We start from the raw sequence: 17,799 nt of genomic DNA, 5'->3' as shown, positions 1-17,799 counted from the left end.
GTTTTATCCTTCAGTAATTATTATCCCTAAATTTGTGATCACGTTCTGGAATGCTGCAGTTCATTAAATAATTCAACCTTTCCGTAACTTTATTATGTCTTCTCCCCTTCAAGCTGCCCACTCCAGACACTCGAGTCCATAATCCAGACTGATGCTCCAGTGCAGAGCTGATGGAGTGTTGCACAGTCAGAGGTGGCATCTTTTGGACAAGACATTTAACCGAGTTCCTGTTTGCTGTCTCGGGTGGATGTAAAAAAAGATCCCAAGATATTGTTTGAGGAAGAACAGGAGAGTTCTCCCCGGTGTCTTGACCAACATTTATCCCTCACCCAATATTGCTAAAACAGCGTATCTGTCCATTGATGTCATTGCTATTTGTGGGATCTTGCTGTGTAATACTGGTCTCTGCGTTTCTACATTTTTACAATTGCGTTTACATAGCACCTTTAATGTAGTAAAACACACCATAACACTGAGCCACATAGAGAGATATGTATAGGAGGCAAGAGCAGTAGAGAGGTGGAGAGGTTTAAGGAGGGAATTCCTGAGCTTACGGCCTTGGCAGCTAAAGGCCACGGTCTAGTAATTAAAATCAGGGATGCGTAAGAGACCAGAATTGGAAGAGCACAAATATCTTGGTTGGTTGTAGGGGTGAAGGAGGTTACAGGGATGGGGAGGAGCGAGACCATGAAGGAATTTGAAAACAAGAGTGGAACTTTTAAAATTATGGCATTGCTTAACCAGGAACCATTGTGGTCAGTGAGCACAGGAGTGATGGGCAAATGGGGTTTGGCACAATTTAGGATGTGGACAGCAGAGGTTGCATTTATGGAGGCTGGCCAGGAGTGCTTTGGAATTGTCAAGCCCAGAGATGACAGTCATAAGACCGTACCTTCAGAGTCATTCAATTGTTCGTAATAGGCAGAGTACAAGCCGTACTCAACCAACCCATGCTCGAGAAACCCAAAATGTCTACTGTTAGATATGATTCCGCGATTGAGCAGCACTTGCTGAACAATCCTGAATGCGCTAGTAGCTACACTAACAACCAATTTAAGGTAATCAGTCGAGCTCGTAACATGACTCAATTACACTTGCAATAAGTAACAAACAATCATATGTAGGGACCCATTCCCTGCAAACAAAAGGAATGTGTTCAGCCTTGAATCTTTCTTGAATTACCCGAAAGCTTGGGGAGCCTATAGTCCTCCAATGCTTTCTCCATGGCAATGCCTTGGTCAATCAGAGTTGACTTGCCAACCAATTAGCACCCTTTTCTCCTGTAGAATAAATTGTTGTGATCATTTGAAATTTGGTATTCTTGCATTTGTCCTGATGAGTGCAAGATGAAAAGCTTCAGCAACATGTCTCTTTTCAATATTCAAGATAACAGAAACTTGGATGAGTGTTTCAGCAGCAAATGAGCTGAGCTGGGGCGGAAACCAGATATGTTACTGAGGTGGTAATAGGTGGTCTTAGTGATGATATAGATAACATGGTTAGAAGCTCATTTCAGTTTCACCTCAAAAGCACTTCATTAACTGTAAAGCACTGTAGGACATCCTGAAGATGATAAGAGGGATAGGCCATTTAACCCTTTGAGCCTTTTGCACTATTCAGTTAGAATCTTGACTAATCTGTTGCTCAACTCCATTTCCCTGCCTTTGATACCTAATAAAAAATCTTTCAATCTCAGTCTTGAAAAATTCCAGTGATCCAGCATCTACAATCTTTTGGGGAAGGTGTTCCAGATTTCCACTATTCTGTGTACAAAAATAATTTCACCCCTGTCACCACCTACAAGGCACAAGTCAAGAGTGTGATGGAATACTCTCCACTTGCCTGGATGAGTTGCAGCTGCAACAACACTCGAAGCTTGACACCATCCAGGACAAAGCAGCCCACTTGATTGGCACCACATCCATAAACATGATCCCACCACCACCAACACACAGTATCAGCAGTGTGTATCATCTACAAGATGCACTGCAGGAACTAACCAAGGCTCCTTAGACAGCACCTTCCAAACCCATGACCACTACCATCTAGAAGGACAAGGGCAGCAGACACTTGGGAACACCACCACCTGGAAGTTCCCCTCCAAGTTACTCACCCAACCCTGACTTGGAAATATATCGCCGTTCCTTCATTGTCACTGGGTCAAAACCCTGGAACTCCCTCCCTAACAGCACTGTGGGTGTACCTACACCACAGGAACTGCAGCGGTTCAAGAAGGCAGCTCACCACCACCTTCTCGAGGGCAATTAGGGATGGGCAATAAATGCTGGCCTAGCCAGTGACACCCACATCCCTGAATAAAATTTTTTTAAAAGACTTTTGGGTATGATTACATAGTGGTTAAGTTACTGGACTGAGTTTGAATCCTACCATGGCAACTAGATGAAGTTAAATTCAGTTAGGTAAGTAAATTTGGAATAAAATACTAATCTCAGTCATGGTGATCATGATACTACTAGATTGTCAGAGAGGAATGAGCACCGCACAGTTATTGTTGTAGTGTTCACATTGAGGGTGTCCTCCATTGTGTTATGTGGCACTACCAACAAACTAAATAGAATTGATTCAGAAAAGATTTAGCAGCTCAAAACTGGGAATCCATGAGACACTGGGGACCATCAGCAGCAGCAGAATTGTATACAATCACGATCTATAACCTCATGGCCCAGCATCTCCCCTATTCTACCATTACCATCAAGTCAAGGGATTAACATTAGTTCAATAAGGAGTGCAGGAGGGCATGCCAGGAGCAGTACCAGGCATACCTAAAAATTGGTACCAACCTGGTGAAGCTACAACACAGCTCTACTTGCATGCTAAACAGCTGAAGCAGCATGCGATAGACAAGATTTAAGTAATCCCACAACCAATGGATCAGATCAAAGCTCTGCATTCCCTGCCACATCCAGTAGTGAATAGTGGTGGACAATTAAACAACCACATTTGCAAACGTCTCCAACCATGAGTGCCGATTGGCTGGTTCATCTTGGCTTCTTCCTGAAATCCCCACGATTCCCTCCATGTGATATCAAAAAACAACAAAAGGCAGTGGATACAGCAAAGGCTACGAGTCCCATCAACATCCAAGCTTTAGTGCTCAAGACTTGTGTTCCAGAACTAGCCATACCTCTAGCCAAGCTGTTTCAGTACAGCTACAACACTGGCATCTACCCAGCAATGTGGAAAATTGCACAGCTATGTCTACAAAAAGCAGGACACATGGCCAGTTACCACCCCATCAGTCTTCTCTATCATCAGTAGGTTGAAGGAAAGGGCCATTGACAGCGTGTTCACCAGTGTTTCATTTGGGTTCTGCCAGAACCAATCGGTTCCTGACCTCATTACAGCATTGGTCCAAACATGGACAAAAGAGCTGAACTCAAGAACTAAGGTGAAAGTGGACTGCTCTTGGCATCAAGGAGCCCTAGCAAAATTGAAGTCAACGGAAACTGGTTGGAGTGAAATTTAACACAAAGTAAAATGCTTGTGGTTGTTGGAGACCAATCACCTTCAGCTGCTTCATAAATGAACCTTCCCTTCATCACAATGTCAGAACTGGGGATGTTAACTGATGATTGTAGTGTTCAGTTCCATTCGCAATTTTTCAGATAATAACACAGTCCATGCCAACATGCAGCAAGACCTGGACAACTGATAAGTAACAAGTAACATTTACTCCAGGCAGTGACCATCTCCAACAAAAAGAGCTTCTAACCATGTCCTCATGACATTCCGTGGCATTACTGTCACTGAATTGCCCATCAACATCCTGGGAGTTACCATTGACCAGAAACTGAACTGAATCAGCCATATAAATACAGTGGCTACAAGAGCAGGTCAGAGGCTAGGAATCATGCGGTGAGTAACTCACCTCCTGACTCCCCAAAGCCTGTCCACCATCTACAAGGCACAAGTCAGGAGTGTGATGGAATATGTCCCACTTGCCCTGATGAGTGCTGATCCAACAGTAAAGAAGCTCAACACCATCCAAGACAAAGCAGTATGTTTAATCTGCATTCCATCCACCACCTTAAATATTCACTCCCTTCACCACCAGTGCAGAGTGGCAGCAGTGTGTACCATCTACAAGATGCACTGCAGGAACTCACCAAGGCTCCTTCGACAGCACCTTCCAAACTCACAACCTCTACCACCGAGAGGGAGAAGAGCAGCAGGTGTATGTGAATACCACCACCTCATCCAAGAACCCCCCAACCCCTGCTAAAATCCACACACCCTCCTGACTTGGAACTATCGGTCCTTCACTGTCGCTGCATCAAAAGTCAAAATCCTGGAATTCCCTCACAGCCAACATGTGGTTCAAAAAAGCAACTCACCAACAACTTCTTGAGGGGTATGTGGAACATTCCTTGTTCCAATCCTACTCAGGCCCCCTCCCACAACTCTTTTTTTTGGTACATCGATGACTGTTTTGGTGCCGCTTCATGCTCTCGTCTGGACCTGGAGAAATTTTTCAATTTTGCTTCCAATTTCCACCCCTCCGTCACTTTCAAATGGTCCATCTCCGACACTTCCCTTCCCTCCCTTTTCCTCTGTCTCAATTTCTGGTGATAGACTGTCCACCAATATTCATTACAAACCCACCGACTCCTACAGCTCCTCACACCCTGCTTCCTGTAAAGACTCCATCCCATTCTCTCCGTTCCTTTGCCTCCGGCGCATCTGTTCCAATGATGCCAGTTTCCAAAGCAGTGCTTCTGACACGTCTTCCTTCTTCCTTAACCGAGGTTTCCCACCCACCGTGGTTGACAGGGTCCTCAACCGTGTCCGACCCATCTCCTGCGCCTCTGCCCTCACACCTTCCTCTCCCTCCCAGAACCATGATAGGGTCCCCCTTGCCCTCACTTTTCACCCCACCAGCCTCCACGTTCAAAGGATCATCCTCCGCCATTTCCGCCAACTCCAGCATGATGCCACCACCAAACACATCTTCCCTTCATCCCCCCTGTCGGCATTCCATAGGGACCTTTCCCTCCTGGACACCCTGGTCCACTCCTCCATCACCCCAACACCTCAACCCCCTCCCACGGCACCTTCCCATGCATTCGCAGAAGGTGTTACACCTGCCCCTTTCCTTCCCCCCACTTCACCATCCAAGGGCTCAAACACTCCTTTCAAGTGAAGCAGCGCTTCACTTGCACTTCCCTCAATTTAGTCTACTGCATTCGCTGCTCCCAATGCAGTTTCCTCTACATTGGGGAGACCAAACGCAGACTGGGTGACCGCTTTGCAGAACACCTTTGGTCTGTCTGCAAGCATGACCCAGACCTCCCTGTCGCTTGCCTCCACCTATCGCTGGCCTTCTATCCAGCTTCACCAGTTCCACCCTCCTTAATCAGTATATATTTCACCACATTTCTACTTCGCTTTAGCTCTGAAGAAGAGTCATACAGACTCGAAACGTTAACTCTGCCTTTCTCTCCACAGATACTGTCAGACCTGCTGAGTTTTTCCAGCATTTTTTGTTTTAGTAATTTCTTGAGGGCAACTGGAGATGGGCAATAAATACTGGCCGAGCCAGTGACGCTCACATCCCATGAACGAGTAAGAAAAACAGCCTGCCTTCAATTTCCCCACCAGATGAAATATATCCTCTGTACCTATCCTGTCAAATCCTTTTAGAATTTTAAACACCTCAATTAGACCCGTCCTCAATCTTCCTCCAGGGAATACAAGCCAAGTTTATGGAACCTGTCCTCCTAAATTAATCCCTGAGACCATGGGATTATTGTGATGAATCTGCACTGTACCTGCTACAAGACCAATATGTCCTCCCTAAGGTGCAGTGTCCAAAACTGAACAAACATGAGAGTTCTGTATAAATGTAACTTTCTTACTGATTTAGGTGCTGCTCATTCTATAGTTTTAGCTCAGTGATGGTCATGGCTGAGGGGAAGAGAAATACATACAGTAGAAGTTTGTCAGCTGGGGGAGGGGGACAATACTACTTTTTGTCCACAATCTCACTTCCTCCCCTCTTTCCAGATCTCCCAGTTCATTGTTCTGTGCCTGAATCCCTACCGGAAACCTGACTGTAAATTAGGAAGAATCGTAGCAACAGAGGACTTTAAGCATCTGGCTCGGAAGGTAAGGACACAGCTGTATGGTATGATTTCTTTTCTGGGGCCCCATGGCAAAACGAATGCCTGACAGACTTGCTGATTGCCCTGTGCCATCGTATGGTACTGAGGCACACAGACAAGGGAGAGATCCCTGCTCGATCAGCAGTCAGAGCAGTGATGGCTGACCTCAGCCTCAGAGAGAGTTTACAGTTACCCCTGTCCACCTTTAGGCTAGAGGAGGGGGAAGTTGCTCTGGTTGAAAGTGTAATTGTGAACGTCAGGTCAAGCTGAACCGGGATAACCCCATAGTTCACCAGTCTCCTGGGCTCTCACTGTCCAGATCCCTGTGTGATTAAATTACCAGTTGAGTGAAGCACCAGAGTGAAGTCAGCACTAATGGATATGAAGCTAAACTCTAATCCCCAGTCAGAGTGGGGAACTGCAAGGAAGATATATCGCAGACAGATAATAACTACTTTGTTACATCTCCCCTTCCTGCTCCCTCTTCACCTCTCTCTCTTCCCCCTCCCTCCTGCCTTCTCCTCCCCCTCCCACCCGCCCGCTCCCTCTTCCCCCTCCCGCCTGCCCGCTCGCTCCCTCTTCCCCTCCCTCCCACCCGCCCGCTCCCTCTTCCCCCTCCCGCCTGCCCGCTCGCTCCCTCTTCCCCCTCCCTCCCGCCCGCCCGCTCTCTCCTCCCCCTCCCTCCCACCTGTGCGCTCCCTCTTTCCCCTCCCTCCCGCCCGCGCGCTCTCTCTTCCGCCTCTCTCCCGCCCGCCCGCGCGCTCTCTCTTCCCCCTCCCTCCCGCCCGCGCGCTCTCTCTTCTCCCTCCCTCCCGCCCGCGCGCTCTCTCTTCCGCCTCCCTCCCGCCCGCGCGCTCTCTCTTCCCCCTCCCGCCCGCGTGCTCTCTCTTCCCCCCTCCCTCCCGCCCGCGCGCTCTCTCTTCCCCCTCCCTCCCTCCCGCCCGCGCGCTCTCTCTTCCGCCTCTCTCCCGCCCGCCCGCGCGCTCTCTCTTCCCCCTCCCTCCCGCCCGCGCGCTCTCTCTTCCCCCTCCCTCCCTCCCGCCCGCGCGCTCTCTCTTCCGCCTCCCCCCCACCCGCGCGCTCTCTCTTCCCCTCCCTCCTGCCCGCGCGCTCTCTCTTCCCCCTCCCGCCCGCCCACGCACTCTCTTCCCCCCCTCCCGCCCGCCCGCGCGCTCTCTCTTCCCCCCTCCCGCCCGCGCGCTCTCTCTTCCCCCCTCCCGCCCGCCCGCGCGCTCTCTCTTCCCCCCTCCCGCCCGCCCGCGCGCTCTCTCTTCCCCCCTCCCGCCCGCCCGCGTGCTCTCTCTTCCCCCCTCCCGCCCGCCCGCGCGCTCTCTCTTCCCCCTCCCGCCCGCGCGCCCTTGCTCATTCCTTCTCTGTTCTGCAGTTGACACACGGTGTCATGAACAAGGAGCTGAAACAATGCAAGAATCCCGAGGACCTCGAGTGCAATGAAAACGTGAAGCATAAAACCAAGGAATACATCAAGAAGTACATGCAGAAATTTGGCGCCATTTACAAGCCTAAAGAAGAACCAGATGTGGATTGAATAATAAACCCCTCTCTGTTCCCCCTCCCCCAGCCCTGCCCCGTCCTTGAGCAAAAGCCCATGTGAATCTATAACCAGCTTCTCAGTCTCCTCATAGCTATCTGTATTATACTGTTTTAACGCATATGTGAATATATTGAGAAGGCAAAGAAACCACTTCTAGTTAACGACTAGTCCCTGTTCACTTTGACAATTACATTTTTTGAGGGAGGGAGGTTGCAGGGTCAGGGAGGGTTTCATCATTCTCCCTATTTTACTGTGTAAATATTATAGTATTGGTTAGATATCAATTCAGTCTGACTGTATATCACCGACAGTCAACAGAAAACTGTCGTACTTTAAAAGAAACATTTTACTGTATTAAATTTTTACGGACTTTTTTATGTAAAGAAAATGTTTAAAAAAAAACTTTTTTGCTTTCAATTTAATGTCAGCAAAATGAGAAATTGTGACGAGTGTGTTTTGGAAAAAAAGTTTTAAAACTTTTTTCTGTTTTTTTAAAAAAAACTTGTGCAAAATGATCTGTGACTAGTACTGACTTAAAAGTTGCCGTTTTTTTTTGTTGTTTGGATAGCGGCGATGGTGTTTATTCACTGACTGAGCAAAGGAAGATCTTTAGCTGGTTAAACAAAATTAATTTTAATTAGGATCAACCTTTCTGTCCCCATCTCCCTCCCAGAAAACACAAAGGGGGTAACCAGGCCAAACAGGCCAGGAAGGTTCTCAGTTCAGACTCCACCCCCCCAAACCCCCAACCCCCGCCGCCACTCCAGCCCACCCCCCACCCCGATCTGTTCCGAGTTAGTTGATCTCAGCCGGTTCGGGGCGGTCGGGAGAACGTGTTGGTTAAAGGCTGTACATTGGACTAGGGTTGGGAAATGGCAAACGCATTGGGGTAGCCTTCTTGGCTCTTGATCACTAGCCAGTGCATCCCATCCCCCCCACCACCCCCCCACCCACAAACCCCCTCCCACCTCCTAGCAGAGAGTGAGATTGTGTGAGAATAGGAGTGCACTCTGCCGTGATGCCCCCTGAATTCGAATCGGCTCTCAACACTAACTTAACCTGGCCTCTCAGGGGGCGGCACCTGTGTAACTGGATCCCTTTGTTGGGAGAAGAGGTTTTTTTTTTATATCAAAATTGATATTATTTTCACAAGTTACCGTGGGAACCAGAGGGGCGGTTTTTCTTTTCTGTAAGAAGGCGCAGCTTACTCTCCTGGTTTGCTTCGGATCCTGAACAATGTTTCGGGCACTGTGGTCAGTGCTGACAAAGCAGAGTTAGCAAGTCGATTACAAAATCTCCACCACCCCCCGCAACCCACCCCCCCCCCCCCCCCCCCCACTCCGAATAAACCCCCTCCGCTCCCTTTCCGCAGCCAATAATCACCACCCCGCCCTTGGCAAACTTTGGGCCAAGCTATCAGCTGTGGCGTTGGGGGCCACCATGGATCAGCCACTCATTTTACAGCCCATAAATAGAAGTTGTTGGGTGGCGAAAGGGGGGGTCTCTAGCGGGTGGCTGGCCTGTGACCACCCATTTCACCATGTCTCCCCACTCCCCGGCCACAGTTGCAAGTTCTGCCTAAAACCCGTAAGGCTCGTGGGTTTCGTGACATGAGCCAATCTGATATTTAAAAATAGTGTTCAATTAATGTGGAATTTTTTAATTATTAATTAAATTAAAGCTTATTACACAGGAGGGAGGGGGCAGGAGACAGTAGCAGGAACATGATGTATTAAATATTTAGTGGCTGGTAGCAAAACCTTTGAAGGAAAACTCCAGTTTAACGAGTGATTCAATGCTGTACTATAGCCTGAGAATTTTTTTTTAAAAGCACACAGTTCCTCATGTATTTCTGAAATAATTGAACTGTTATGGAAAACCAGTCTTGCAATGACAAGCTGAGGACTGAGAAGGATGGCAAGAATGTTCTCCACTCTCTCTCTCTCTCTCTCTCTCTCTCTGGGAAATGGGTTTCAGTGGGTGCTCTCTGGTAAGTGGCTTGTGCATTTGTGATTTTACAACTTGCAGAGATTTCACTTGGTGCTAGGAGCTGGATATTTGCAGGGATGAATGTCGTGTATTTTTAAGAGTAAAAAAAAAGAAATACATTGTTTGAAATCCGCCTGGAGTCTTCCTTTTTAAAAAGAACTCCCATCCCCTTTTACTGACCATTTTAGAGTAAAGCCAGGCTCCTGTGATAGACAGTGGCTCACGGGAGGAGAGAGGGGTTAAGCCACTGTAAAGCAAAGGTTCAGGGAGAGGAACTGTTTGACTACAGAAGAAGCAGTAAAGTACAGCATTCTATTAGCCAAAGGGTACAGCTTAGGTACATTGAGAGGCTATAACTTGAAAGGTAATATTAAAGAACATTCTCACACTATGAACTGTACAAAGGGGTTGCTAGTTTCATTAAACACCTACATTGCACAAGTGTAAAAGGAAAACACTTTGGACCTGCACCCTTCCTGTCTGGACCCCTCTCTGCATGTTTTCTATCTGTACATACTGTCTACTTTATAATTGGTGTGCATGCTCTCTTGTATTTTTTCTGCCCTTTCCATTTTGTACACACTCATTTATAAGTAGTCATTTGGTGGTACAGAACTTGAGTATTGCTGAAAAAAAAGACATTTTTTCGAAGCTTTTCATCTTGCATTCATCAGGGCAATTCGCAAGAACATACCAATGTCAGGAAAAACAACATATTTATACTGTGTGAGAAGAGAGTGCTGATTGGCTTCTTGCCAACCAATCAGCACTCTCTTATACAGTATGTTTTTTCCGCTGACATTGGTATTTTCTTGTGAATTGTTCTGATGAGTGCAAGACGAAAAGCTTTAACAACAAATTTTTTTTTTAGCAATGCTCTCTTTATCTTCTTCATTGTACCCTGTATTTGCTCTCTGTGCACTTTTCCCTGTATTCCTTCTGTATATGTTCACATTGCCTCCTTTGTTTTTGTTGTGCACTCGCTCACTTGTTTACCCCCCGCGCGCGCACTCACTCCCAAAGTGTGTTCCTCCCCCAGCGCGCGCTCTTTCCTCTCTAAACGCTCTCACCTTTTCTTTCTCTCTCTCACCTATCTATCCTGTGTTTTCTCTTTCGTATGTTCTTTCTCTGCCCAGCTATGATTTCTTTTTGCACCTCCCACAGGTTATTATTATATCTCTGGAATCACATTTTTCTCTTAGGTTTCTCCTGTGTTTTATCTCCACACTTTCCCTTGTTTTCTGTGCCTTCTCACTCTGACACTTTCTCTCACTCTCGTGTTTTCTCTCTCATTTCCAGGTGTGTATTCTCGCTCACTCTCATTTATTCTTCACACATTCCCTTGTTCTCACACTTCACTCAGTTGTGCTGCACATCTTGAGTTTTTCTCCCACTTTAGGCTATCACTATGTTGTTGTTTTGCGATTCCTCCCTTCTTTCTACACTTTGTCCTGCAATATTACCCTCTACACACTCACTCGTAGTTTAAGTTCTACGTTCACTCATTCCTGGCTTACACTCTGTATTCCTGGTTTATACTCATCGAACTTACTCCAGGTTGCGCTCTGTGCGCTCACACCTGGTTTACACTTGGTACACTCACTCCTGGCTTACTCAGTGCACTTACTTCTCGTTTACATTTAGCACAGTCATTTCTGGTTTACACCCAGCACACTCCTGGTATATTCTCTGCACACTCTTGGCGCACTCGCTCCTGGTTCACTCTTGGCACATTTGTTCCTGGTTTACTCTTGGTGTACTCAACCCTGGTTTACTCTCTCCCTGTTACTCTCTGCGCGCTCACTCCTGGTTTACACTTGATGTACTCACTCCTGGTTTACACTTCTTGTACTCACTCCTGGTTTACTCTTGGTGTACTCACTCCTGGTTTACTCTGCACACTCCCGGTTACTCTCTGCACACTCACTGCTGGTATGTTCTCTGCGTGCTCACTCACCGTTAACGTTCTCCGTGCAATCAATCTTGGTTTACACTCTGAACACTCACTCCAGGTATACTCTGTGCACTCACTCTCGGCACACTCGCTCCTGGTTTACTCTCTGCACACACTCCTGGTTTACATTGAGCGCACTCGCTCCTGGTTTACATTGAGCGCACTCGCTCCTGGTTTCCTCTGTACTCGCTCCTGGTTTACTCTCTGCACTCGCTCCTGGTTTACTCTCTGCACTCGCTCCTGGTTTACTCTCTGCACTCGCTCCTGGTTTACTCTCTGCACTCGCTCCTGGTTTACTCTCTGCACTCGCTCCTGGTTTACTCTCTGCACTCGCTCCTGGTTTACTCTCTGCACTCGCTCCTGGTTTACTCTCTGCACCCAATCCTGGTTTACACTCAGTGCATTAACTCCTGGTTTACACTCTGTGACTCACCCCTGGTTACAGTCTGCGCAATCACTCCTGGTCGACTCTCAGTGCACAGTCACTCCTGGTCTACTCTCAGTGCACTCATTCCTGGTCTACGCTCAGCGCCCTCACCCCCCGATCTATGTTTGGCGCCCTCGCTCCAGTTACTCTCTGCGCACCCACTCTTGGTGCACTCTACTCCTGGTTTACGCTTTGCACACACTCCCGGTTACTCTCAGCGCAGTCACCACCAGTTACACTCTGCACTCTTGCTCCTGGTTTACTCTCCCTGTTACTCTCTCCGCACTCACTCCTGGTTGTTCTCTGCCTCCTCCTTCTTGGTTTATTCTCTGCACAGTCACTCTTGGTTTACACTTAGTGCATTCACTTCCAGTTCCACTCTGCGCAGTCACTCCCAATCTAATCTCTGTGCACTCGCTCCTGGTTTACATTCTGCACACTCACTCCCAGTTCCCCTCTGCGCACTCACTCTTAGTCTACTCTGCAGTCACTCCTGGTTTAGATTCTGCGCACTCGCTCCCGGTTTACGCTCTGCGCTCTCACTCCTGGTTTACTCTTGGTGCAATCGTTCCCAGTTTACTCTCTGTGGACCCGCTCCCAGTCTACTCTTGGTGCACCCGCTCTTGGCTTACTCGGCGCAGTTGCTCCTCTTTTACTCTTGGCACACTGACTCCTGGTTTACATTTAGTGCACTCACATCTGGTTTACACCCAGCACACTCACTCCCGGTATATTCTCTGCGCACTCACTCGCAGTTTACTTTCTGCGTGCACTCATTCTTGGATTACACTCAGAACACTCACTCCAGTTACTCTGTGCACCCACTCTTGGCGCATTCACGCCTGGTTTACTTTTGGCACTCTCACTTCTGGTTTACACTTTGCACACTCGCTCCCAGTTACTCACCCACCCCAGTTACACTCTGCAACTCATCCCCGGCTGCACCCTCACTCCTGGTTCACTCTTGGCGCACTTGTTCCTGGTTCACTCTTGGCACACTCGCTCCTGGTCCTTCTCTATGCACTCACTCCCAGTCTACTCTATGCACACTCACTACTGGTTTACTCTCTGCGCACTCGCTCCCGGTTTACTCTCTGCGCACTCGCTCCCGGTTTACTCTCTGCGCACTCGCTCCCGGTTTACTCTCGGCGCACTCGCTCCCGGTTTACTCTCGGCGCACTCGCTCCCGGTTTACTCTCGGCGCACTCGCTCCCGGTTTACTCTCGGCGCACTCGCTCCCGGTTTACTTTCGGCGCACTCGCTCCCGGTTTACTTTCGGCGCACTCGCTCCCGGTTTACTTTCGGCGCACTCGCTCCCGGTTTACTCTCGGCGCACTCGCTCCCGGTTTACTCTCGGCGCACTTGCTCCCGGTTTACTCTCGGCGCACTCGCTCCTAGTTTACCCTCTCCCTGTTACTCTCTGTGCACTCACTACTGGTTGCTCTCTGCCTCCTCATTCCAGGTTTACTCCCTTTGTGCTCATTCCTGGTTTGCTCGCTGCACACTCCTTCCTGGTTTACACTTTGCACACTCACATCCGGTTACACTCAGCGACTCACCCCCGATTTCACTCTGCGCACTCACTCCTGGTTTATTCTCTGTACACTCGCTCTTGGTTTACACTTAGCGCACTCACTGCTGGTTTATGTTGGGCGCGCTCAATCCTGGTTTGCTCTTGGTCTGCTTGCTCCTGGTTTGCTCTCGGCGCGCTCGCTCACTCGCTCGCTCCTGGTTTGCTCTCGGCGCGCTCGCTCGCTCGCTCCTGGACTGCTCTCGGTCTGCTCGCTACTAGTCACTTTCTGTGCGCTAATTCCTCATTTACCCTGGGCACATTCACTCCGGGTAACTATGCGCGCTCATACCCGGTTACTGTCGGCCGCCCAGTTACTGCGTGCACTCAGTCTGTTCCCTCTCTCTTGCGGTACGTGCTCTCTCTCTGCTCCACCTTCCTTGGTGCGCTCCATCTCTCCTGCTGCTCTCTCCCACTCGCTCAGTGCTCCCTCTCTCTCTCTCTCCCCCCAGATCTCCTGCACTCCCCCTCAGTGCCCTTTCTCTCTGCCCTCTCTCTTATCTCTTGGATCAGTCTCTCTTGCTCTGTGTGCCTTGTTTTGGTGTGCTCTTTCTCTCTCTGCATCTCTTTTCTTTCCCTCCCTCTCTGTGCTATCTTTCTCTCGGCTTTCTCCCCCTCACACTGCCCGCTCTCCCCACTCCGCCACACACATTCTCCCTGCTGCAAACTCACCCTTGTCCTCCCGCCCCCCCCCCCCACCCCTGTGTTGTAGTGGGAAGAAGGTAGTTTGGCAAAAAATTCCTGGCACTTGTTTCCTGTGGTGGGAGGGCACGTAAAGTAGGGTGGGCGCCCATCCCACCACAGGCCCCCATCCCACCACAGGCCCCCACAATACGAAATCAGCTCCCCCTCTTCCTTGATTAAATAAATCATCGAGGGTCAATTAGGCTTCTAATCGAGCCAATTGACCCTGATAACATGCTGCCCACACCATAAGACGTTTGGCATGGACAGCCAGCAGAAGCGAGAAGACAGATTTCTTAAAAATCGAATGTTTATAGAGTGGGAAGACAGGGGGTTCACGGCATCACTCTTTGGTGGCTGCCCTTTGCCCATCGTGGGCAGCCTCCCTCTTAGATCCCTTAAGTCGTAACTCCCCTCTCCTCCCTTCCCCCCTAAACCCACCCCTGTCCAAGACCCCAGACTTACCTGTTCCGGGGATCCGTGGCCTTGATCGTCATCTTCTCGTCTAGTCCCGGAAGCTGCCACTGGCGCCTTCCTGGTGCTGCTGGACACAATGAGGGGCGGAAGTCCCACTCGGCCCTCATTATTTCACTCTGCAGGGCAGGTTGGTGTGGAGCGTGTTGGCTCCATGCCGACTTGGTTTCCAGGGGCGGGGGTTTGCTTGCCATCCAACCCCCCCACTATATTATTCAGCCCTAGGTTTGGGACAAGATGCTATTTTTTGGAGGCCTAAGCTTCTCGGTTCCTGCTCCTGTTGAAGTATGGTTCCATGATAGATGGTTATTCTCCAGTAATTTATTCAGAAAAACATTCTTCATATGCAAGGCTGGATCAGGTCCAGTCAGGAGGCTTTTTGACTTGTAAGCCAAATCCCAATGTCCATTTTCCAACAGAAGGGGGGAACAGGAAGCCTATTGTGTTGCTCAGTTACACTGTTGTACAACTGAGTGGTGAAAAAAATTGTTGCATTTTCACAACCTCAAGATGTCCCAACGTACTTTCGTCAATTAATTACTTTTGAAGTGCAGCCAAGTTGTTCAAAATGAGGCAGTCAATGTGAAACACCAATGAAATGAAGACCAGACAATCTGTCGGTTGAGGGCTAAATATTGACCAAGAACTACCTTGCTCTTTGAATTGTGCCGTAAGATCTTTTACACCCACCTGAGGGCAGTTCATCATCAGTTTAATGTCTCATACGAACATAGGAATTCGAAGCAGGTGAAGACCACTCAATCCCTCATGCCTGCTCTGCCATTCAATAAGATCATGGCTGATTTATTGTAACCTCAACACCACTGCCCTCTGGAACTACCAGTCAATCCGATTGGCCAGCAGCTCTGTGAGTCCCAGCAGCGCCAAGAAGACGCCAGTGGCAGCTGCTGGGACTACAGCAGAAGACGACGATCAAGGCCCATGGATCCCCGGAGCAGGTAAGTCCAGGGAATTGGGGCAGGAGTGTTTGGGTCTCATCTAAAGGACAACAAGCTGTACGGCACGAGTGTTAGTCCAGTTTATGTACTCAGGTCTCTGCATTGGAATCAAACCAACAATGTTGGACTCTGAGATGAGAGCGTTTCCACTTGGTCAAGGCTATCTCCCAATAGTCTCCATTTGAAGGTGTGTTTGGTGAATGTACAAATGTGTGGGTGCGCCATTTGTAGGGGATATAGTTTTAATGAATCTACTGGATATCTAGCAACTTTGGGACGTATATAACCAGTAAAGCCCAATCTCTGGAAACTATCCTACCACATATCACACAATCATCTTAAATTTTTTAGAAGTACTTATCGAACTCGCTGTACTAACAAATTCAAAATCAATTCCATTCATTCACCGGCACTGAGTGAAGGAATTAAATCTGAACTGTCTCTTACCTTCCCTCTGCTGAATTTGAGTCTGTGCCCTCGTGATTGTGTTTGACTGACATTTTATGTTTTGTGTTCCTGAATCCTATAGGGGGCACTCCTGAGCTGCCTTCAGTGCCAAAACTATAAATTCCAGTCCCAAATGCTTCAATTGATCCAGCATCCACAGTCATTAAGAGGGAGTGGGTTCCTGATTTCCACCACCCTCTACGTGACTTTTTTTTCTGGTTTCACTGCCAAATGGTCGAACTCTAATTTTAAAGCGATGTCCCCTTGCTCTGGATTTCCCCCACCAGAGGCGATAGTTTCCCACTACCCTAAAGAATTCCTTTTATCATTTGAAACTCCTCCATTAGATCATATCTCAATCATCAAAATGCTGGGAACTGCAATTTGCCGACCTCCTTACCTCCAAATTTACCTTGTTTTCTCTCCTACTTTTTTCAGCTCTGCCCTGCTCCTTGGGTATAGCTTCTCAACAATAGCACAACAAATAGCAAAAGAAGGTTTTTCTTTTAATCTGTTGTGGTTGGTAGCCGTCTATGGTTGGATTTCTGTTGAATTCCTTACAGTAAATGTCACAAAAAAGTGTTTTGGAAAGCAGAAAGTTTGAGTCAGGAGAAGAAAATAATTGTGGGTAAAGAGACCTTGCCACTGCTTATTCTCCTGCTTGCTTCGTCATTTCTGGGCTTTGGGACTGGGTCCGTTACCATGGTTATCAGTTTAGCCCCCTTTTTCACCCGACCGTCTCTTGTTTCCAACTTGTTATTGATCAATCCTGACTTTGACTTCACAGCCGCACATGTTGGGCGTGGATTCTGCTGCCTGCTCCTCTTGACTGTGATGATCAAAGTTGAAAAGAATGGAACAGCTGCCCCCACATCTGCTGTTTAATCGTATGCAGACGCTGGAAACCAAAATCTAGGATTAAATCCGGCCGGCCTGCCAGCAAAGTGGGGGGTGGGGGTGGGGGGAGGGATGACAAGAAGTTGAGACCTGTGCCTCTCACTGTTTCCATTTAAAAGAAGCAACATTCCTTACCCAAAGCTTCCTTTTGGTTTGTTCCTTATCTCCTTCCTTTCCCTGGAGAGTACTAATCCACAGGTACCAGCCCACCCCCATCCTTACCCTCACCCCCACAACTTACCCCCACTATAAGGTGATCCTTCTGCATATGTCAAGCTAGATGGTCACTTTTAGAGGGCTGGTTACTTTTATTTTTAACCTTCACCTTGCCTATTGGGGATAGCAGTTCATTAACCAGCTTATTAAAGCTAGAGAAGTTTTAACTGGCAGGTGGGTCAGTTACCAGAGGACACACATTTAAGATAATTAGGCATAGGATCTGAGGGGAGGTGAAACTACCTTTTAAACAGAGAGTTATGATGGTCTGGTATGCATTGTCTGAAAGGGTGGTGGAAACAGATTCCGTAGTAAATTTCAAAAGGGAATTAAATATCTATTTGAAAAGGTAAAATGTGCAGTGCTGTTTGGGGTAAAGCAAAGGAGTGGGACTAATTGGACAGATCTTTCAAAGAGCCAGCACAGGGACACTAGGGTGAACGGCCTCCTGTGCTGTAAGGTTCTGTGATTAGAAGGTTTATATATGAAACATAAGGATTACCCAAGT

The 17,799-nt window shown here is 48.3% G+C and overlaps 1 protein-coding gene across 1 annotated transcript in view; it reads left to right on the top strand.

The window, feature by feature from the left end:
- The window catches only part of setd2 (SET domain containing 2, histone lysine methyltransferase), a 116,174-nt gene extending 107,767 nt beyond the window's left edge, over positions 1-8,407 (top strand). Inside the window, exons 22-23 of the mRNA XM_078540858.1 lie at positions 6,025-6,126; positions 7,507-8,407. Coding sequence (XP_078396984.1) covers positions 6,025-6,126; positions 7,507-7,668 — 264 coding nt within the window. The 3' untranslated portion in view covers positions 7,669-8,407. The remainder of the gene's footprint in view (positions 1-6,024; positions 6,127-7,506) is intronic.
- The last annotated feature ends 9,392 nt before the right edge of the window (positions 8,408-17,799 follow it).

This window comes from Cetorhinus maximus, chromosome 4 (genome assembly GCF_964194155.1).
Source record: "Cetorhinus maximus chromosome 4, sCetMax3.hap1.1, whole genome shotgun sequence".
Taxonomy (NCBI): domain Eukaryota; kingdom Metazoa; phylum Chordata; class Chondrichthyes; order Lamniformes; family Cetorhinidae; genus Cetorhinus; species Cetorhinus maximus.
The sequence above is the reverse complement of the archived record's forward strand: the minus strand, read 5'-3'. Positions and strand labels throughout refer to the sequence as shown.